This window comes from Oncorhynchus mykiss, chromosome 15 (genome assembly GCF_013265735.2).
Source record: "Oncorhynchus mykiss isolate Arlee chromosome 15, USDA_OmykA_1.1, whole genome shotgun sequence".
Lineage (NCBI taxonomy): Eukaryota > Metazoa > Chordata > Actinopteri > Salmoniformes > Salmonidae > Oncorhynchus > Oncorhynchus mykiss.
The window spans coordinates 19,802,566-19,826,603 of record NC_048579.1 but is presented as its reverse complement, the minus strand read 5'-3'; the positions used below and the strand labels follow the sequence as shown (position 1 = coordinate 19,826,603).

At 45.7% G+C, this 24,038-nt stretch overlaps 1 protein-coding gene across 1 annotated transcript in view; it reads left to right on the top strand.

Annotated features, from left to right (window-relative positions):
* LOC110490939 (piezo-type mechanosensitive ion channel component 2) overlaps positions 1-24,038 on the top strand; it is a 159,715-nt gene that overhangs the window by 106,562 nt on the left and 29,115 nt on the right. The window contains exons 8-16 of the mRNA XM_036944026.1: positions 7,121-7,289; positions 12,970-12,999; positions 13,233-13,350; positions 13,780-13,961; positions 14,648-14,996; positions 15,507-15,706; positions 15,970-16,118; positions 16,944-17,117; positions 21,767-22,020. Coding sequence (XP_036799921.1) covers positions 7,121-7,289; positions 12,970-12,999; positions 13,233-13,350; positions 13,780-13,961; positions 14,648-14,996; positions 15,507-15,706; positions 15,970-16,118; positions 16,944-17,117; positions 21,767-22,020 — 1,625 coding nt within the window. The remainder of the gene's footprint in view (positions 1-7,120; positions 7,290-12,969; positions 13,000-13,232; positions 13,351-13,779; positions 13,962-14,647; positions 14,997-15,506; positions 15,707-15,969; positions 16,119-16,943; positions 17,118-21,766; positions 22,021-24,038) is intronic.

The window sequence follows — 24,038 nt, the reverse complement described above, 5'->3', positions numbered from 1 at the left end:
ATTTTCCCATGATGTCAAGCAAAGAGGCACTGAGTTTGAAGGTAGGCCTTGAAATACATCCACAGGTACACCTCCAATTGACTCAAATGATGTAAATTAGCCTATCAGAAGCTTCTAAAGCCATGACATCATTTTTTTGAATTCTCCAAGCTGTTTAAAGGCACAGTCATCTTAATGTATGTAAACTTCTGACCCACTGGAATTGTAATACAATGAATTATAAGTGAAATAATCTGTCTGTAAACAGTTGTTGGAAAAATTACTTGTGTCATGCACAAAGTAGATGTCCTAACCGACTTGCCAAAACTATAGCTTGTTAACAAGAAATTTGTGGAGTGGTTGAAAATTAGTTTTAATGACTCCAACCTGAGTGTATGTAAACTTCCGACTTCATCTGTAATCAAGATATATATATATATATATATATATATATATGTTTTATATTTCATCTATATTTTACAAATGTTGGAATTTTTCTTCCACTTTGACATTACAGAGTATTTTGTGTAGATTGTTGACAAAAAAATGACAATTAAATCCATTTTAATCCCACTTTTGTAACACAATTAAATATGGAAAAGTCAAGGGGTGTGAATGCTTTCTGACGGGACTGTGTATTATATGTCTTTTTGAACCATACAGGCAACACTGAAGCTAACATTTGAAGTAAATAATTAGACTATTTTAGTTGTTTGTGGAGTAGAAGTCAGCAGGTAGCCTAGTGGTTAGAGTGTTGAACTAGTAACCGAAAGTTTTCAAGATCGAATCCCAAGGTAAAAGTCTGTTGTTCTGCCCCTGAACAAGGCAGTTAACCCACTGTTCCTAGGCTGTCATTGTGACTCTGGTGACTCTGAGTTGCAAAGACAAGTCACAAGGAATGAGGTCTGTGTTGTATGTAAACTATTTTGGGCATAAAGTATGCTGCCTCTATCCTATCACAGGAACCATCATAAACATGTTATACAAATGGGATCTCCATTTAATGGGAGGGAAAGAAGTGTCACAATGATAAAGAAACGAGATATCAGACCAAAACCTCCCATTAAAACTCTCAAAAGTATTTTCGTGATCTACCTTGTCTCTATGGGCATAGTGTTTTGTATTTCAGATCATAGGTTCTCATTGCTTATTTCCCGATGGTGGAAAGTGTAATACAAATTAGAGATTAACGACCAGTCGAATCGTTTAGAATTTTACAACCAAGAGATTATTCTCAAAGGTACGGATCATATACTTGATTGCGTCATTCTGTAGCCCGGCTCTAAAGTTTGTGCTGGCAGCATTCTTTGGTTATGTTCTTAAATCTGAAAAGTGATTGTACGATGGCAGGGGCGCAACTTTCACTGGGTACGGGGGGGACCCCCCCCCACCACCACCACATTCTGAAATTGTATTTTTGTCCCCCCCCCAGGTTTTTCATTGGAATGTGATTTTTTTTTAAACAAGGCAACGGTGTGCTTTAGGACCATGCGGATGCCTACGAGCAGTCGAGTAGGCTGTTTGGAGTGTTTACCCCCCCTAAAAAGTTATGGTAATAATAATAATCCCCCACTTTTAAAACCGAAGTTGAACCCTTGTACGATGATGTGCAACCACTGAGCATCGGGAGACTACTGTAGGGTAAATAGATTTTTACATTGTGATGGGTTTATTTCAACTAGATTTCAACTAGATCTTAGTTAAGCCTAACATCGGTATCACACAAATCACTGTACTCTGCTCAATTCCCCACACAATCTATCCCCTTATTTAGGCCTTGCAGTTCCATAAACTCAGAATACCTCTACCCTAGATAAGCACACACACTTCAACCTCCCCCCCTCCCCCAACACACACATACACACACACAGTCTGTGACCCATACTGTACACACACACACACACAATCCCACCCACTCTGTGACCCAGGGCATCTAGACAAGTAGTCCCCCCTCCCCCCCCCCCACACACACACTGCACTCACACAATCTGACCTTGTACCTAGGTCAAGGGCTTCTAGACAAGTAGTGTCTCCCCTAGCCACCCTGTTCCCCAGTCAGGTGCATCTGGCCCCTCCATCCATCCAGCCCCTATCAGGGCCCAGAGAGAACCATGCCAGGGAGAGGTGGCACCAGCCGGCCCAGCTCCGGCTCCCCTCTGCTCCACCGACCCAGGTGGTTCTCATTACGCCAGCCCATTCTTGGCCCGCTCAGAAATTACACAGCTGGTTTCAGGGAACTCGACACGAATTGTGGGAGAAAAAAAATCTAAGCTGTCTGGTTCAAAGAGAGAGAGACAGAGAGAGAGAGAGAGAAGTGAGCCCCTAAGTAAAGTAGATGCAATTTATCTAAATTAGGCATGATCAGACTCTTTTTAGATGGAGAACGCTGTAACAATGCTTGAACTACACCAACAGGCAGCCCTGGGGAGGGATGGTCAATAAAGTGTTTATTTTGCTTGGTGCCGGTAACATTGTTTCAGAAAGGCCTTAGTGAAGGATACAGGACTAATTGCTGAAAACGCTCATTCACCCTGAAATGTGCCCCCCCAACTAGTTGGCCAAATTTGTAACTGACGACAGAACACAAACACCTTACAAACCAGTTGTCAGAGAACTGCTTGTGTCTGTCTGTGTGCATTCATGTGGTGGAGAGTGGTCCAAAGGCTGTTCTGTATTTGGAGTTTGCTGTAACTCTGTATATTATTGTTCTTTATCGAACGGGTGGGTCTAATCCTGAATGCTGATTGGTTGAAACCGCATTCCAGCCGGTGTCTATTCCAGAAGTTACCACCGGCTAAATCTATGATGTTAAAATGCCTATTTACTCTGTTCCATCTGTCTCATCAGCTCAGCCAGGCAATTTATAAACTTAATCTCTACTATACTGTACAAAGCATCTAGCATCGGAGAGACAGACAGCAAGGTTTATACAAATCTCCTCTGTTGAAAACTAAATTAAATTCTAAAAGAAACGTGAGATACAGAACAAAAAGACTGAATGACTGGGTCGCGTCCATAGATACAGAACAAAAAGACTGAATGACTGGGTCGCGTCCATAGATACAGAACAAAAAGACTGAACGACTGGGTCGCGTCCATAGATACAGAACAAAAAGACTGAATGACTGGGTCGCATCCATAGATACAGAACAAAATTACTGAATGACTGGGTCGCGTCCATAGATACAGAACAAAAAGACTGAATGACTGGGTCGCGTCCATAGATACAGAACAAAATGACTGAACGACTGGGTCGCGTCCATAGATACAGAACAAAATGACTGAACGACTGTCCATAGATACAGAACAAAAAGACTAAACGACTGGGTCGCGTCCATAGATACAGAACAAAAAGACTGAATGACTGGGTCGCGTCCATAGATACAGAACAAAAAGACTGAATGACTGGGTCGTGTCCATAGATACAGAACAAAAAGACTGAACGACTGGGTCGCGTCCATAGATACAGAACAAAAAGACTGAATGACTGGGTCGCGTCCATAGATACAGAACAAAAAGACTGAATGACTGGGTCGCGTCCATAGATACAGAACAAAATGACTGAACGACTGGGTCGTGTCCATAGATACAGAACAAAAAGACTGAACGACTGGGTCGCGTCCAGGAGTTAGTCTGTGAGACAAAGGCCCAGGAGTTAGTCCGTGAGACAAAGGCCCAGGAGTTAGTCTGTGAGACAAAAGCCCAGGAGTTAGTCTGTGAGACAAAGGCCCAGGAGTTAGTCTGTGAGACAAAGGTCCAGGAGTTAGTCTGTGAGACAAAGGTCCAGGAGTTAGTCCGTGAGACAAAGGCCCAGGAGTTAGTCTGTGAGACAAAGGCCCAGGAGTTAGCCTGTGAGACAAAGGCCCAGGAGTTAGTCTGTGAGACAAAGGCCCAGGAGTTAGTTTGTGAGACAAAGGCCCAGGAGTAAGTCTGTGAGACAAAGGCCCAGGAGTTAGTCTGTGAGACAAAGGCCCAGGAGTTAGTCTGTGAGACAAAGGCCCAGGAGTTAGCCTGTGAGACAAAGGCTCAGGAGTTAGTCTGTGAGACAAAGGCCCAGGAGTTAGTTTGTGAGACAAAGGCCCAGGAGTAAGTCTGTGAGACAAAGGCACAGGAGTAAGTCTGTGAGACAAAGGCCCAAAATATTCCCCAAATTGGGACGCTGCCCACCACTAATGGTTGCAGTACTGGGCTGATTCTGTGCAGCGTTGTCTTGCCAATGGGCTAAAACAAAGAACCCTCTGACAATCAAACAGTCACAATCACTACCAGCTTTGTAATTTAACATTTGCGGGTGAGGATACCGTTTTGGTTACTACCCGAGCTCTAACCGAAATATGTGTGCTTTTCAATTTAGACCCAAACTGCGGAATAAAAACTACTTGAAAGTAGCCCATAAAATGCCAAATGTTTTTTGCTATAAGTGTTTATCACAGCGTCAGCGCAAGAATGGGTGTATCAATGACTCAGGCATCTGTGTGTGTTCTTGTTGTGTATCTAATCGGTGTCGTTTGCATGTAGTAGTGCTTATGACTCACAAATTACATATTTGATCTCCTGCAATCCCTGTTGTAGATTAGTTCTTATTTCTGAAACACGTTCACTGTCTTTCTTCCTTGGGAAACCATGACAATCCATGGCAGATTAGAATGACCCACCCAGTGCCCTGTGGCATTTGATTCCTCGTTTCCTATCTCCTCACCGCCTCTCCTCTGACCTCCTCCAATGTGTTTTGAGAAGGAGGCGAGGAGAGAGGACACGAGGAATCAAATAAATACTATTGACATTCACCCGATGCCACTTGATAGAAGACACACCAGTAGTCAGTGGTTAGCATTCCCCAGCTGTGGCAGCAGGACTTGGGCATGAAAGCATCTGGTTCGTAGGCTGTCTATGCCAAGGAGGCAGAGGATATAACACCTTTAACACCTTTAAACCCATCGTGTTACTAAGTGAGTTCTAGGTTCTATTTTTTATTAATAAAAGCTGCAGTTTTAGAATGTTTGTGCACCTCAAGTCGACCTACTCCTAACAGGACCTGACGGCCGTGATTCCAAAGAAAACTATTCTGGTTGATTATAGCGGCATGATATAAATCCAAAATGAAAGACTGCTGGAGTGACTATTGTGCACTTTGGCATCTCTCCCTCTCTTTTCTCTCTTTCTGTCCTCCCTTTCTTTCCTTTCCTTTACTCGAGAGACATCTGTTGTTGTTTTGCTCGCCGACTGCCTTCTTTAGTCTTATTAAAATAGTAGTAGAGAGAGAGAGAGGGAGAGAAAGAGAGAGAGAGAGAGAGAGAGAGAGAGAGAGATAGAGAGACAGAGAGAGAGATATAGAGAGACAGAGATAGAGAGAGAGAGAGAGAGAGAGAGAGAGAGAGAGAGAGAGAGAGAGAGAGAGAGAGAGACCATAACATTGTTACTGCTTGTGTAAATTGAAAGTGTTTCTGAGAATACTAAGATGTTAGGCCAGGGAATTGTGGGTTTTGTGGTTCCGGAGACATGCTTGAAGCAGTTGCAGTTGTTTATACCAGTGACTTTGTCTTGGTGGGTCCCCAGCACTGGGCTGCAGCCCATACTCATACCTTTTACATTCATTATCTCATCGAAAATACACGGCATTATAGAAACATATAAAATCAAATGGTATTAGTCACATGCGCCGAAAAGAACAGGTGTAGACCTTACAGTGAAATGCTGACTTACGAGCCCCTAACCAACAATGCAGTTTAAAAAATATGGATAAGAATAAGAAATAAAAGTAACAAGTAACTAAAGAGAAGCAGTAAAATAACAATAGCGAGACTATATATAGGGGGGTACTGGTACAGAGTCAATGTGCAGGGGCACCGGTTAGTTGAGATAATATGTGAATGTAAGTAGAGTTATTAAAGTGACTGCATAGATGATAACAACAGAGAGCAGCAGTGGTGTAAAGGAGGGGGGGGGGGGGGCAATGCAAATAGTCTGGGTAGCAATTTGATTAGATGTTTAGGAGTCTTATGGTTTGGGGTTAGAAGCTGTTTAGAAGCCTTTTGGACCTAGACTTGGCGCACCAGTACCGCTTGCCGTGCGGTAGCAGAGAGAACAGTCTATGACCAGGGTGGCTGGAGTCTTTGACAATTTTTAGGGCCTTCCTCTGACACCGCCTGGTATAGAGGTCCTGGATGGCAGGAAGCCTGACCCCAGTGATGTACTGGGCCATTCGCACCACCTCCGTAGTGCCTTGCGGTTGGAGGCCGAGCAGTTGCCATACCAGGCAGTGACGCAACCAGTCAGTCAGGCAGGATGCTCTCGATTGTGCAGCTGTAGAACCTTTTGAGTATCTTTTCAGTCTCCTGAGGGGGAATAGGTTTTGTTGTGCCCTCTCCACGACTGTCTTGGTGTGCTTGGACCATGTCAGTTTGTTGGTGATGTGGACACCAAGGAACTTGAAGTTCTCAACCTGCTCCACTGCAGCCCCGTCGATGAGAACGGGAGCGTGCTCGGTCCTCTTCCTGTCGTCCACAATCATCTCCTTTGTCTCGATCACGTTGAGGGAGAGGTTGTTATCACACTGTCACACTGTCTTTCAAGTCTTGTCCATGTAAAATGTGTGTGTTTGATCATTTATGGTATGTGAGTATATGACTTGGGAGAACTGGTCAAATGTACTGTCTGGTTATGCTACTGATCAGGGTTACCATTCCAGAGAGTGCTGTTCCAGTAGAAGTTCATTTTTTACATGTAGCCAACTGCTAAGATGCAGAGGGGGGTAATTGTAATTAAAGAGGGAATACAAGTAATGGAGGCGTTTCATTCTGTAATATCCTCTGTGCTAATGCTGACTGCTGCTATTCTCTAATTCTCAGAATCCCTTCCAAAAGTATTTGCTTGCCTATTCAGTAATATAATATGCCCAATTCTGGTTATTTCTCTCTCTCTCTCTCTCTGTCTCTCTCTCTCTCTCTCTCTCTCTCTCCTTTTCTCTCTCAGCTATACATGGGGAATGGCATGCCAATAGAATGTGGCTGGATTGTTCTCAGATTTTCAAGATCAACATCACCGCACAACTGTGCAAGAAATAATGCTCTCCCCACCCCGCCTTTCTCCCCCTCTCCATCCTCCCGTCCTTCCCTCCCTCTCACCTTCCTCCCTCCACCAGTCTGTTTGGCATCTCGTCGGTGGTACAGACTGACTGTTCCTACACCTGGATGTTCCGGGTCAACCCGGCGCTGGCCTGGTACCACTATGTCAACCCCATCATGCTGCTGGTGCTCTACTACACCCTGGCCACGCTTATACGCCTTTGGCTCCAGGACCCCACAGACATGGTGAGTTAAAGTTACTGTAACACGGTGGCCATATTGGGGCAGGGCCCCGGAGGTACATGGTGAGTTAACTTTGCGGTAACACTGACGCCATTTCTGTTCAGGGCCCTGTGGTACACTGTGCACTCCATTACAGAATCCACACTGTACCAACATGGTGGCTGTCTAACTGTATAGGGTCTACTGTAAAACCACTACCATTTTGGTGTAGCTGTGTTGAACTGTATTTTTATAATTGAAAGGGTTATTTTAATTTGTGGTTCAAAACATGGGCGTATCCATATTTACTGAATGAGTCACTCATTCAGCATGCGTCAAACTAAATTGACACAGAGGAAACCTGCATATTCTTCCTCACATCCACAGTTCTTGGAAATGGTTGGATCTTACGAAGCTGTGGAGGATGACTCACTACACAGATGAGTGTAAGGGCGTTCGTCTGTAGGAGGAAGAGAAGCGGACCAAAGCGCAGCGTGGTGGTTATTCATGTTTTAATAAATCACTACACATGAACAAACTAACAAAAACAAGAAATGTGAAAACGCAAAACAGTCCTATCCTGTGACGACAAACACAGTGACAGGAACAATCACCCACAAACACACAGTGAAACCCAGGCTACCTAAGTATGATTCTCAATCAGAGACAACTAATGACACCTGCCTCTGATTGAGAACCATACTAGGCCGAAAACATAGAAATGCCCCAAAACATAGAAAAACAAACAGACTGCCCACCCCACTCACGCCCTGACCATACTAAATAACTACAAAACAACAGAAATAGAGGTCAGAACGTGACAGTACCCCCCCCAAAGGTGCGGACTCCGGCCGCAAAACCTTGACCTATAGGGGAGGGTCTGGGTGGGCGTCTGTCCGCGGTGGCGGCTCTGGCGCGGGACGCGGACCCCACTTCACCATTGTCTTAGTCCGCCTTATTGTCCACCTCCCTGGCTTACTCACCATGGCCACCCCTCTCAATGACCCCACTGGACAGAGGGGCTGCTCGGGACAGAGGGGCAGCTCGGGACAGAGGTGAAGCAGCTGCTCGGGACAGAGGGACAACTGCTCGGGACAGAGGGGCGATAGCAGCTCGGGACAGAGGGGCGATAGCAGCTCGGGACAGAGGGGCGATAGCTGCTCGGGACAGAGGGGCGGCAGCAGCTTGGGACAGAGGGGCGACAGCTGCTCTGGACAGAGGGGCAGCTGCTCGGGCGGCCCCTGGCTGACTGACGGCACTGGCGGCCCCTGGCTTACTTGCGGCCCCTGGCTGACTGGCGGCACTGGCGGCCCCTGGCTTACTGGCGGCCCCTGGCTTACTGGCGGCACTGGCGGCCCCTGGCTGACTGGCGGCACTGGCGGCCCCTGGCTGACTGGCGGCACTGGCGGCCCCTGGCTGACTGGCGGCACTGGCGGCCCCTGGCTGACTGGCGGCACTGGCGGCCCCTGGCTGACTGGCGGCACTGGCGGCCCCTGGCTGACTGGCGGCACTGGCGGCCCCTGGCTGACTGGCGGCACTGGCGGCCCCTGGCTGACTGGCGGCACTGGCGGCCCCTGGCTGACGGGCGGCACTGGCGGCCCCTGGCTGACGGGCGGCACTGGCGGCTCCTGGCAGACGGGCGGCACTGGCGGCGCTGGGCAGACGGGCGGCGCTGGCGGCGCTGGGCAGACGGGCGGCGCTGGGCAGACGGGAAGCTCAGCTGGCGCTGGGCAGACGGGAAGCTCAGCTGGCGCTGGGCAGACGGGAAGCTCCGGCAACGCTGGAGAAAAGGAAGGCCCTGGTAGCGCCGGAGAGGCGGGAGACTCCGGCAGCGGCGCCGGACAGGCGGGAGGCTCCGGCAGCGGCGCCGGACAGGCGGGAGGCTCCGGCAGCGGCGCCGGACAGGCGGGAGGCTCCGGCAGAGGCGCCGGACAGGCGGGAGGCTCCGGCAGAGGCGCCGGACTGAGTAGCTCTCGTAGCGCCGAACAGGCGGGAGACTCCGGCAGCGCTGGAGAGGAGGAAGGCTCTGGTAGCGCCGGAGAGGCGGGAGACTCCGGCAGCGCTGGAGAGGAGAGAGCCCCTGCAAGGATGGGCCGGAGAGACAGCCTGGTACGGGGAGCTGCCACCGGAGGGCTGGTGCGTGGAGGTGGTGACGGATAGACCGGGCCGTGAAGGCGTACTGGAGATCTTGAGAGCAGGGCTGGCACCAACCGCCCTGGCTGGATCTTCACCCTAGCCCGGCAGATGTGGGGAGCTGGGATGTAGCGCACCGGGCTAAGCACGCGTACTGGGGACACCGTGCGCACAACTGCATAACACGGTGCCTGACCAGCACCACGCCCGCCACAGTTAGCACTGCTAGGAGCACTGTAGTGCTGAGATGGCACAGGACGTGCAAGGCTAGGGAGATGCACAGGAGGCCTGGTGCGTGAGGCTGGCACAGTCTTCACCAGACCCCTCGCACGCACCTCAGGATGAGTATGGAGAGCTGACCCCGGTGCCATTAAATCCCTGACACGCTCCGTCGGGCGAATGTCGTGCCTCATGCACCAAACCAGCAAGTCCCTCATATCACTCTCCTCCAATTTCCCCATTAACTCCTTCACAGTCTCTGCTTCGCTCACCTCCAACACCAGCTCTGGTTCTGAGCTCCTCCTTGGCTCCTCACGATAAACGGGGGGAGTTGGCTCAGGTCTGACTCCTGACTCTGCCACACTCCCCCTGTGCCCCCCCCCAAGAAATTTTTTGGGGTGACTCTCGGGCTTCCGTCCGCGCCGCCGTGCTTGCTTCTCAGAATGCCGCCTCTCTGCTTTTGCTGCCTCCAGCTCGGCCTTGGGGCGGCAATATTCTCCTGGCTTAGCCCAGGGTCCTCTCCCGTCGAGGATTTCCTCCCATGTCCAGAATTCCTTACTACGTATCTCCTGCAGCCGCTGTTGCTTCTCCTGCTGCTCCTGCCTGTTGACACGCTGCTTGGTCCTGTTGTGGTGGGTGATTCTGTAAGGGCGTTCGTCTGTAGGAGGAAGAGAAGCGGACCAAAGCGCAGGGTGGTGGTTATTCATGTTTTAATAAATCACTACACATGAACAAACTAACAAAAACAAGAAATGTGAAAACGCAAAACAGTCCTATCCTGTGACGACAAACACAGTGACAGGAACAATCACCCACAAACACACAGTGAAACCCAGGCTACCTAAGTATGATTCTCAATCAGAGACAACTAATGACACCTGCCTCTGATTGAGAACCATACTAGGCCGAAAACATAGAAATGCCCCAAAACATAGAAAAACAAACATAGACTGCCCACCCCACTCACGCCCTGACCATACTAAATAACTACAAAACAACAGAAATAGAGGTCAGAACGTGACAATGAGAGACATGTACACAGACATCCTGACTATGTACAGTAGTTATATTACACACACCTGTACTGTAGTAATATTACACACATCTGTACTGTACTGTAGTAATATTACACACACCTGTACTGTACTGTAGTAATATTACACACACATGTACTGTAGTAATATTACACACACCTGTACTGTAGTAATATTACACACACCTGTACTGTACTGTAGTAATATTACACACACCTGTACTGTACTGTAGTAATATTACACACACCTGTACTGTAGTAATATTATACACCCCTATACTGTACTGTATCAATATTACACACACCTGTACTGTACTGTAGTAATATTACACACACCTGTACTGTACTGTAGTAATATTACACACACCTGTACTGTACTGTAGTAATATTACACACACATGTACTGTAGTAATATTACACACACCTGTACTGTAGTAATATTACACACACCTGTACTGTACTGTAGTAATATTACACACACCTGTACTGTAGTAATATTACACACACCTGTACTGTACTGTAGTAACATTACACACACCTGTACTGTACTGTAGTAATATTACACACACCTGTACTGTACTGTAGTAATATTACACACACCTGTACTGTACTGTAGTAATATTACACACACCTGTACTGTACTGTAGTAATATTACACACACATGTACTGTAGTAATATTACACACACCTGTACTGTAGTAATATTACACACACATGTACTGTACTGTAGTAATAATACACACACCTGTACTGTACTGTAGTAATATTACACACACCTGTACTGTACGGTAGTAATATTACACACACTTGTACTGTACTGTAGTAATATTACACACACCTGTACTGTACTGTAGTAATTTTACACACACCTGTACTGTAGTAATATTACACACACCTGTACTGTACTGTAGTAATATTACACATACCTGTACTGTACTGTAGTAATATTACACACACCTGTACTGTAGTAATATTATACACCCCTATACTGTACTGCATCAATATTACACACACCTGTACTGTACTGTAGTAATATTACACACACCTGTACTGTACTGTAGTAATATTACACATGCCTGTACTGTACTGTAGTAATATTACACACACCTGTACTGTACTATAGTAATATTACACACACATGTACTGTACTGTAGTAATATTACACACACCTGTACTGTACTGTAGTAAATTGCACACACCTGTACTGTACTGTAGTAATATTACACACACCTGTACTGTACTGTACTGTAGTAATATTACACATACCTGTACTGTACTGTAGTAATATTACACACACCTGTACTGTACTATAGTAATATTACACACACATGTACTGTACTATAGTAATATTACACACACCTGTACTGTACTGTAGTAAATTGCACACACCTGTACTGTACTGTAGTAATATTACACACACCTGTACTGTACTGCACTGTAGTAATATTACACATACCTGTACTGTACTGTAGTAATATTACACACACCTGTACTGTACTGTAGTAATATTACACACACCTGTACTGTACTGTAGTAATATTACACATACATGTACTGTACTGTAGTAATATTACACACACCTGTACTGTACCGGGTGGCGCAGTGGTTAAGGGCGCTGTACTGCAGCGCCAGCTGTGCCATCAGAGTCCCTGGGTTCGCGCCCAGGCTCTGTCGTAACCGGTCGCGACCGGGAGGTCCGTGGGGCGACGCACAATTGGCCTAGCGTTGTCCGGTCGGTAGGGATGTCCTTGTCTCATTGCGCACCAGCGACTCCTGTGGCGGGCCGGGCGCAGTGCGCGCTAACCAAGGTTGCCAGGTGCACTGTGTTTCCTCCGACACATTGGTGTGGCTGGCTTCCGGGTTGGATGCGCGCTGTGTTAAGAAGCAGTGCGGCTGGTTGGGTTGTGTATCGGAGGACGCATGACTTTCAACCTTCGTCTCTCCCGAGCCCGTACGGGAGTTGTAGCGATGAGACAAGATAGTAGCTACTACAACAATTGGATACCACGAAATTGGGGAGAAAAAGGGGTAAAAATTAAAAATAAAAAATTTAAAAAAAGATTACATACACACACCTGTACTGTACTGTAGTAATATTACACTCACCTGTCCTGTACTGTAGTAATATTACACTCACATGTACTGTAGTAATTACACACACCTGTACTGTACTGTAGTGTACTATATTCTTTCATGGCCCTACAATGTCCTGTAATGTCCATGTGATGTGAGTGCCAATATTGTCACTGGTCATGTGTTTGTAAGCAAACATTGAGTATCGTATGAAGGCAGTCTTAATTAGATGTTCTTTTTTTCTAGCTCATTTCCACCCAAGACGGCACGTCTGAGGTTAGTCGGCTATTCCTTTTTATATGTTGTAACTTGTAACATGATGCAACATGTTACCTCGTTTTGAGAGTTTTTGAGGTGCTTGGAAACAGACCCAATCAGACGTAATTTATCCAACAAATATCAAATAAATAAAAGCTATTGGACAAGCAAAAACAATGATGATAACGCATACATAAACGTACTCCCGCTATTCTGAATCTCCCCGCTAAGTGCGTTTCTTTCTACCCCAGGTGTTGATAGTAACCTCCAACGGGTCTCGTCCGGACTATGTCCCCACCAGCGGGCCGCTGGGACTGGACCAGTACTCCACACCGCAGTACAAACCAGACCAAACAGGGCCAGACCTGGGTTAGTATCACCCACATACTGGAAATAACACAGGTTGGCATTTATTGCCATGAATTTTGCCCTGGAGGCAGCAATGCAGAGTGGTCACTAGCTGGCACAGCCACAAGTCATCAAACCTGGCCTTAACCCTCACCTTAACCACACTGGTAACCCTAATGTCTTACCCTAAACCTTAAATGAAGACCAAAAAATGAAAAGCTGGCTCATCTAACGGTAGTTGCTCAGTTCGGCCTACCACCGTCAACCTGCCACACACACACATCTCGTGCTGGAAAACAGCAGCACTGGAAAATTGGAAAATCACAAGGAGTGTGAAAAAGAGAAGGCTTTGCTTCTCAAGGCTGACAGCAACTATTAGAGGATGATTCACATCCAGTTGTTGAGATGCTGACAGCTCTCTCCCTCCTTCCTCCCTTTCTACCCCTCCAGCAGAGAGAAAGGACAGCAGTGTGTATGAGGTGGCCGGGGTGCGTTCGGAAGAAGAGATGGCGGGAGGGGCGATGGCGACTGCACCAGTGGAGGAGGGGGGATCGCCACGAGCAAACGCCGCGGTAACGACCTTCAGGTTCATCATGAAGCAAAGCTACATCTGTGCTCTCATCGCAATGATGGTGAGTCGTGTGTGTGTGTGTGTGTCCGTTATGTCTGTCAGATGAGCAAGGAACAGTCTGCCTTTTCAGTCCCAGACGACGGCAGGGGCTTCAGGATACACACATGCACACACAGCTTCCCGGTGGCCAATCTAGCAATTAGTGGTGACAGCTTAAAGCCAGCCCCTGTGGACCCTGGGTAATGTGTACCATGTAGTTCCCAAACTGATATTGGACTTCAGAGAGCAGCAGGGGGCAGGGTAGGGCTGGGGGGTGCTCCTATTGTTTTACCTTATACACCGCAGGATAGATGTAGGTTCTTTCTCCATTGGTAGTTAGTTAATGGAGCCCTGCTGAGGTCCCTGGAAGGTTGAAAGGTGGTGGTGGGGGTGGATGTGTAGAAGGCTTCCCTCTCTCTAGAAACAACTCTGCACTCTGTTTTTCATATGTCTCAGATCACTTCATTTGATCTGCTGTTTAAAGGATATTGAGTAACCAGTCTAGGACACCGGCTGATCTCGCTAAAGTGATTCCTTTAGTAACACCAGTGACACCAATGATATGTGATGCTTAACTATTATTCACAGTGTCAGTTCCTAATGTGAGTGGCTTGATGATCTAGCTTTCTCTCTCTCTCTCTCTCTCTCTCTCTCTCTCTCTCTCTCTCTCCTCCCTCCCCATCTCCCCTTCCCTCCCTCCCTCTCCAGGCGTGGAGTATCACCTATGTGAGTTGGCTGACCTTTGTGTTCCTCATCTGGTCGTGCACTCTGTGGATGGTGCGTGACCGACGCAAGTACGCCATGATCACGTCCCCCTTCATGGTGTTCTATGGGAACCTGTTGATCATCCTCCAGTACATCTGGAGCTTCGAGATCCTCCACCCCGTGCCTGGGCTCTTCTTAAAGAAAGAGGTGCCCTTCCGGGAACTGGGCTCCAAGATGCTGTGTCTGCTGAGTTTCTGGCTGCTGCTGAGACAGGCGTTGACAGAGAGGAAGGAGAGCCAGAGAGAAGAGGAGGTGCTATTGGACATCAGGGTCATCCATGCCCACAAGAACGGTGAGTCTGTCAGTCAGTCAATCAGCCAGTCCGTCTGTTCGTCTGTCCCTCTGTCTGTTGGTCTGTCAGTAAGTCATTCTGTCTGTCTGTCTGTCTGGCCATCTGTTTGTCTGTCAGTCCGTCTGTTCGTTCGTCTGTTCGTCTATCTGTCCATCTGTTTGTTAGTCAGTCCGTCCGTCAGTCCGTCTGTCTGTCCGTCTGTTCGTCTGTCTGTCTGTATGTCTGTCTGAGAGTTCCTGGTGAGAGTAGGTACAGTTCTAGATGAAGGCATGTAATGCAAACTTTCACATACATCTCCAGTTGACATCAATTCATGATATAAACCAAATATTAGCATGTGTCTTGAATTAGGATTCTACTCTATGTGAATAACCTCACAGGTGTCAAGAAAGACAATCATTAAAAAAAAGCTTAACAAAATGGAGAAAAAAATGATATTTAGACGTGGCTCTGTTGTCATCGTGGCTGTTGTCGTTGTTTCAGTTCTTCCCTCTCCTGTGTTTCCTACAGAGAAGGAGGAGGAGGTGGATGAGAGCGGTGGCCACAGGGAGATGATGCAGGTGCTAGGCAACACGCTCACGGCCATGCTGAACAAGTACTGGATCTACATCTGCGCCGGCATGTTCTTCTTCGTCAGCTTCCAGGGACGCATCGTCATGTACAAAATCATCTACATGATGCTGCTCCTCTTCTGCGTGGCCTGCTACCAGGTACTGTTACTGTGGGCTTACTGTACCCTCCGCTCTGGCTGGCTCTGTGCAGATTTTTTATCTAACCCAGCGTTGATGAGTCTTATGGGACTTTTCCTTTGGTTCTGCACTACGGGGGGAAACTAAATCACTTGCACTCCACATTCACCATTTCTGTACTACACATACTAAAAATAGTGAATGGTCCTATGAAGGTATATATAGGATTGTGTTTTTGGAATATAAGTTGTAGGTTTGTAAAAGCCTAACTCTCTGGTCATCAGGTGCACTATGAGTGGTGGAGGAGGATGCTGAAGTACTTCTGGATGTCTGTGGTGTTCTACACCATGCTGGTCCTCATCCTGGTCTACACCTTCCAATTTGACTCCTCCATCCACGTCTGGTCCAACATGACCGGCATGAGCAAAGACAAGTGAGTAGACAGAGAGAGAGAGAGAGAGAGAATGTGTGTGCATGTGTGTGTGTGTGTGCGTATGTGTGTGTGTGTGTGCTTGCCTGTATGCACAAACACACCTGTTTGTGAATGTGTGGGTGTATGTGTCTTTACCACCATTCTGTGTTAACCACTCTCCTCCCCCTGTCTCTCTCTCCTCCCCCTGTCTCTCTCTCCTCCCCTGTCTCTCCCTCCTCCCCTGTCTCTCTCTCCTCCCCTGTCTCTCCCTCCTCCCCATCTCTCCCTCCTCCCCCTGTCTCTCTCTCCTCCCCTTTCTCTCCCTCCTCCCCTGTCTCTCTCTCCTCCCCTGTCTCTCCCTCCTCCCCATCTCTCCCTTCTCCCCCTGTCTCTCCCTCCTCCCCCTGTCTCTTCCTCCTCCCCCTGTCTCTCGCTCCTCCCCCTGTCTCTCTCTCCTCCCCTGTCTCTCTCTCCTCCCCTGTATCTCCCTCCTTCCTGTCTCTCCCTTCTCCCCCTGTCTCTCCCTCCTCCCCCTGTCTCTTCCTCCTCTCCCTGTCTCTCCCTCCTCCCCCTGTCTCTCCCTCCTCTCCCTGTCTCTCCCTGTCTCTCCCTCCCTCTCCCCGTCTCTCCCTGTCTCTCCCTATCTCTCCCTGTCTCTCTCTCCTCCCCTGTCTCTCCCTCCTCCCCGTCTCTCCCTTCTCCCCCTGTCTCTCCCTCCTCCCCCTGTCTCTTCCTCCTCTCCCTTTCTCTCCCTCCTCCCCCTGTCTCTCCCTCCTCTCCCTGTCTCTCCCTGTCTCTCCCTCCTCTCCCTGTCTGTCCCTCCTCTCCCTATTTCTCCCTGTGTAGACTGGAGGACCTGGGCCTGGAGAAGTTCTCTGTCCCGGCTCTGTTCATGCGGATCTTCATCCCCACCTCCTTCCTGTTGGTCTGCATCCTCCACCTGCACTACTTCCACCAGCACTTCCTCCTGCTCACTGACATCAAGACGGTGGCTGACAAACAGAAGAGCACAATCACTAGGTGGGTCTCACACATACAGTGCCTTGCGAAAGTATTCGGCCCCCTTGAACTTTGCGACCTTTTGCCACATTTCAGGCTTCAAACATAAAGATATAAAACTGTATTTTTTTGTGAAGAATCAACAACAAGTGGGACACAATCATGAAGTGGAACAACATTTATTGGATATTTCAAACTTTTTTAACAAATCAAAAACTGAAAAATTGGGCGTGCAAAATTATTCAGCCCCCTTAAGTTAATACTTTGTAGTGCCACCTTTTGCTGCGATTACAGCTGTAAGTCGCTTGGGGTATGTCTCTATCAGTTTTGCACATCGAGAGACTGACATTTTTTCCCATTCCTCCTTGCAAAACAGCTCGAGCTCAGTGAGGTTGGATGGAGAGCATTTGTGAACAGCAGTTTTCAGTTCATTCCACAGATTCTTGATTGGATTCAGGTCTGGACTTTGACTTGGCCATTCTAACATCTGGATATGTTTATTATTGAACCATTCCATTGTAGATTTTGCGTTATGTTTTGGATCATTGTCTTGTTGGAAGACAAATCTCCGTCCCAGTCTCAGGTCTTTTGCAGACTCCATCAGGTTTTCTTCCAGAATGGTCCTGTATTTGGCTCCATCCATCTTCCCATCAATTTTAACCATCTTCCCTGTCCCTGCTGAAGAAAAGCAGGCCCAAACCATGATGCTGCCACCACCATGTTTGACAGTGGGGATGGTGTGTTCAGCTGTGTTGCTTTTACGCCAAACATAACGTTTTGCATTGTTGCCAAAAAGTTCAATTTTGGTTTCATCTGACCAGAGCACCTTCTTCCACATGTTTGGTGTGTCTCCCAGGTGGCTTGTGGCAAACTTTAAACGACACTTTTTATGGATATCTTTAAGAAATGGCTTTCTTCTTGCCACTCTTCCATAAAGGCCAGATTTGTGCAATATACGATTGTTGTCCTATGGACAGAGTCTCCCACCTCAGCTGTAGATCTCTGCAGTTCATCCAGAGTGATCATGGGCCTCTTGGCTGCATCTCTGATCAGTCTTCTCCTTGTATGAGCTGAAAGTTTAGAGGGACGGCCAGGTCTTGGTAGATTTGCAGTGGTCTGATACTCCTTCCATTTCAATATTATCGCTTGCACAGTGCTCCTTGGGATGTTTAAAGCTTGGGAAATCTTTTTGTATCCAAATCCGGCTTTAAACTTATTCACAACAGTATCTCGGACCTGCCTGGTGTGTTCCTTGTTCTTCATGATGCTCTCTGCGCTTTTAACGGACCTCTGAGACTATCACAGTGCAGGTGCATTTATACGGAGACTTGATTACACACAGGTGGATTGTATTTATCATCATTAGTCATTTAGGTCAACATTGGATCATTCAGAGATCCTCACTGAACTTCTGGAGAGAGTTTGCTGCACTGAAAGTAAAGGGGCTGAATAATTTTGCACGCCCAATTTTTCAGTTTTTGATTTGTTAAAAAAGTTTGAAATATCCAATAAATGTCGTTCCACTTCATGATTGTGTCCCACTTGTTGTTGATTCTTCACAAAAAAATACAGTTTTATATCTTTATGTTTGAAGCCTGAAATGTGGCAAAAGGTCGCAAAGTTCAAGGGGGCCGAATACTTTCGCAAGGCACTGTAGACTTAGATAGACAAAGCATCATTGTATCTGTCCCATTATGTCAGTGAGAGCATGGGCAGTGCCACTGAGGCTATATCCATTTTGAAGTAGTCCATTTTCTTCTTCTACTACTTCTAGGAGTTGGTAAACTAACTGAAAGGGTGCGTGTTGCCACCTAGAGTGTATTGTTTGATCAGTTATAAAGCCACGGTTGGCAATTTACTGCCAGCTACAGTTGTGGAATGTTTCCTCACTAGTGACCTGGATGGAATTATGTGACCCTTCCTTAACCCATAGGAAGTCCCACCCCGTTGACTATTTCCACATGAAAGTCCTCAATGGCGCTGCCCATGCTATGACAGGCTTTTGGGCACTAGAGTCTATCTCTATGATGTGGTGTCCGGAAAGTAAGGTTTGACTCTCCAGCAGTGTCAATGGAATAGCTTGTTTTCCCACCTGATCCCACTGAGACCACTAAGTCTCGCAGAATTCATAATGATTTGACCAAGGGTCACTCCACCCCATGATCAATCAACTCAACAGGTATTTCCAAGCTCTAATTCAATCAATATCCGTGCTATTTTTCTTCAACAAATGTGTCATATTTGAGGCAAACCTGGTACGAGTGAATTCTGACAATGGATGGTAGTTTTCCAAATCAGATACACTTGAAGTGATTGCCGCAGATGCCTTTTTACCTATACAACTTCTCATGATCCCAATTGACATACAAAAATAACTACAATACATTTTCACTGTATCAGCAATTTTGCCTGGATGGTATATTCTGTACGAGCCTCTAATTGAATTAAAACTGTCCACACTGTCCCGCAAAGGTTTCCTTTAATTGATGTGTGAAATCTACCATGGCTATCCATTCTCCATGCCCCTACTGGCTGGCAGTTGAACTGTGACCCCCCTTTCTCTTTGTCTGCTCGTGTTCAATCCTTTACTTGTTGCCTGTTGTACCACTAGCTTTAGGGCACCTGTTTTAGCTTTAGCTAACTTGGTTGTGTTTATCTTGTATGCACATGCATACACACACAAACACACACACACACAAACACACACACACACACACACACACACACACACACACACACACACACACACACACACACAAACATACCCAAGCCCTCACCATGGAAAGCTATGCAAAGCTGGCCTTAACCTTCAAAATATGTTGTCATTCACCTTCTCTATCATCAAAACATCTCTAATTATTTCAATAGTGTTAGTTGTCCATAAGGGATTCTAAGTACATACCATGTTTTCCCTCATTGTGGAGGGAAAACAGCCCATAGTTCAGGATGACTAAGTGGTGCCTTGCTGCTTCAGACATTAGCTGCTTGCCTGGGCAAGCCCTCTGTTTTACTGTATAGCCTCCCTAGTCTTTCACTCTGACCCATTTCCATCTAACTCTGACATGGTGTCAAGTTAAAACACTAACTACACACCTCTGAATGGTGTTTTACGTGTATCACTGCACAAGGTGCAAGTATGGGTGGAATGCAATGCAATGTCATCCCATAATCTTTTATTGAAAGCATATTTTGATTTGGGAGATTGCGAGTGAATGGTAAATGAGCTCTCCATAAGTTGGAATCATTTTAAAGGTACTGAACAGTACAGAACTTGTCAGATGTTAAGAGAAGGAAAAGGCCTATGGACTGGATAGGTCTCTCTGTTGTTTACACCTGTCACTTTGAGATCAGTGGTCATGAAGGGAAGGAGACAGAACAAGTACTATCTTAATAACTACAGGGATCCAGCCTGACAGTCTCTCCCATAGAACTAGAATTAGAGGCTTTGTCCATTCTAGTAATTCTGTTTCTATTCTGGTCCTGCGAGGCTCAGTTGCTAGAGCATGGCAGATTGCAATGCCAATTATTGATTCCCGCTAGGGACACCTAAACAAAAAATGTATGCATGCTTTGGATAAACATTTCAGATAAATATATATATGTGTATATATACAGTACCAGTGAAAAGTTCGGACTACTATTTTTTTATTTATTTTTCTTATTGTGTACATTGTAGAATAATAGTGAAGACATCATAACTATGAAACAACACATGGAATCATGTAGTAACCAAAAAAGTGTTAAACAAATCTAAATATATTTTAGATTCTTCAAAGTAGCCACCCTTTGCCTTGATGACAGCTTGCACACGCTTGGCCGTCTCTCAACCAGCTTCACCTGGAATGATTTTCCAACAGCCTTGAAGGAGTTTCCACATATGCTGAGCACTTGTTGGCTGCTTTTCCTTCAATCTGCAGTCCAACTCAATCCAAACCATCTCATTTGGGTTGAGGTTGGATGATTGTGGGGGCCAGATCATCTGATGCAGCACTCCATCACTCTCCTTCTTGGAGAAGAATCTCAAATATAAATATATTTTGATTTGTTTAACACTTTTTAGTTACTACATGATTCCATATGTGATATTTCATAGTTTTGATGTCTTCACTATTATTCTACAATGTAGAACATAGTAAAAATATAGAAAACCCCTTGAATGAGTAGGTGTGTCCAGACTTTTGACTGGTACACTACATATATATATGTATATGTATATGTATATACAGTGGTGCCCAGCAACAGCCCCAAAACATCACTGCTCTAGAGCAGATCTGCATGGAGGAATGGGCCAAAATAAAACCTTGTGAAGACTTACAGAAAACGTTTGACCTCTATCATTGCCAACAAAGGGTATATAACAAAGTATTGAGATAAACTTTTGTTATTGACCAAATACTTATTTTCCACCATAATTTGCAAATAAATTCATTAAAAATCCTACAATGTGATTTTCTGGATTTTTTTTCTCATTTTGTCTGTCATAGTTGAAGTGTTCCTATGATGAAAATTACAGGCCTCTCTCATCTTTTTAAGTGGGAGAACTTGCACAATTGGTGGCTGACTAAATACTTTTTTGCCCCACTGTATATATATATATATATATATATATATATATATATATATATATATATATATATATATTATTGTTATTTTCTATTCTCCATTCCCAGGCTGGTGCACCTAGATGGCAGTCTGGCAGACATCTCTCTGATCAAACCCACCCTCACTGTGACCACCAAAGAGGAGGAGGCTGGGGAGAAGGTGCAGCTGGAAGAGGAGGATAAGAAGGAGGTGAATAGAAGATATGAGGAGGAGGAGGAGGAGATGAGAAGGTATGAAGAACCACTGGAGCACTGCAGCAAGGCGGAGAGCTACCCCTGCCCCCCCAAAGCACAACCAGAGTCTCCGGTCGATGAGATGTCAGGTACAGACAGACTCACATAGACATGCACATGCCACACATGCACAGGGATAACAAATAAACCTTTTGTGAATATCACAAAATGTTGGATCAGTTTGCAAGCACCTTCATTCGTCCAATAAAAGTTGATGTATCTCATTCAGAAGCCTTCATATAAAATAATTTATCACCTGGAATAATTTGATAAGTAAACATTGTACGTTGGCGGGGGTAACCTATTAAACAGTTGATATGTTTTGATTTTGACGTATCCCGCTAGGTAATCCGTATGAATAATTTGCCAAGTACATAGACTTTGTATTTTGTTGGAGTGTAATAAAATAATTGATGAGATGTGATTGTGACATATCCCAATACGCTAGGGCTTTATTGGAGTGACGTGAATCAGGCACGGAGAGAGAGGAAGACAGTAAACAGATGGGAATGAAATTGTCTAGACTTGTTTGATGAACTAACAGGCTTGGAAGCCGTCTTTAGTCAGAGCCATGCACCTCTAGGATGTATAATTGTACTATGGTACCCTGAATACACCTTTTTCTCCCAGGTATTTTCTCATAGGTTCTCATTATTGTTACACTGTGCTTTATGCAATAGCCAAACGCTACGTTGCTAGCCATAGTAACTATGGAGGATTTGGGTTGTGGATCTCCCATACAGTGGAGAGACTACATGCGATCTAATTCTCTAGTAGTCTTTTCAGAGTGAATGGTGTGTTAATTTGATGCTGTCTAACTTCATTTGGTTTTGATTGTCTAGTGAGTGAGAATAATTCTTCCTCTGTTTGACAGTGTGTTTAGTTTATTATAATTCCATTTGCCACTACACATGCAGCAGCTACTCATCCTGGGGTCAACATAAAATGTACAAATACATGACAAAGTACAGCGCAGTAATAGACAAAAGGTTTTTCTTTATTTGTACTATTTTCTACATTGTAGAATAATAGTGAAGACATCAAAACTATTAAATAACAGATATGAAAATATGTAGCAACCAAAAAAGTATTAATCAAATGAAAATATATTTCAGATTCTTCAAAGTAGCCACGCTTTGCCTTGATGGGAGCTTTGCACACTCTTGGCATTCTCTTAACCAGCTTCACCTGGAATGCTTTTCCAAAATGTCGTCAAGGAGTTCCCATATATGCTGAGCACTTGTTGGCTGCTTTTCCTTTACTCTGCAGTCCAACTCATCTCAAACCATCTCAATTGGGTAGAGTACAGGGGATTGTCCCCCACAATCACCCAACCTCAACCCAAATGAGATGGTTTGGATTGAGTTGGACTGCAGATTGAAGGAAAAGCAGCCAACAAGTGCTCAGCATATGTGGGAACTCCTTCAAGGCTGTTGGAAAATCATTCCAGGTGAAGCTGGTTGAGAGACGGCCAAGCGTGTGCAAAGCTGTCATCAAGGCAAAGGGTGGCTACTTTGAAGAATCTAAAATATATTTAGATTTGTTTAACACTTTTTTGGTTACTACATGATTCCATATGTGTTATTTCATAGTTTTGATGTCTTCACTATTATTCTACAATGTAGAAAATTATTTTAAAAAATAAAGAAAAACCCTTGAATGAGTAGGTGTGTCCAAACTTTTGACTAAATTAAATTAGAATTTTTCAGTGAAATGCCTTCGATAAATTATTGTTATGGTCGGTGTCGATCATTTTCGGTTTATTGACCCAACTCTAGTGTGTGTGTGTGTGTGTGTGTGTGTGTGTGTGTGTGTGTGTGTGTGTGTGTGTGTGTGTGTGTGTGTGTGTGTGTGTGTGTGTGTGTGTGTGTGTGTGTGTGTGTGTCTGAACCCTGACGCTGTCTCAGAGTCTTTACAGAACACTGCTTGGGCTGTTCAACATCTGTTTCCTGCTGATGTAAGAATGAATTTGAATATGTTAAAGGTGTTTGTGTGTGTGGGTGTGTTTGTGATGACACATACTGCCACAGTTCCCAGAATGTGCTGAAATCCACTCAGCCCAGTCTCACATAGCCGAGGGGAGTAAATCACATGTACAAGTGACACA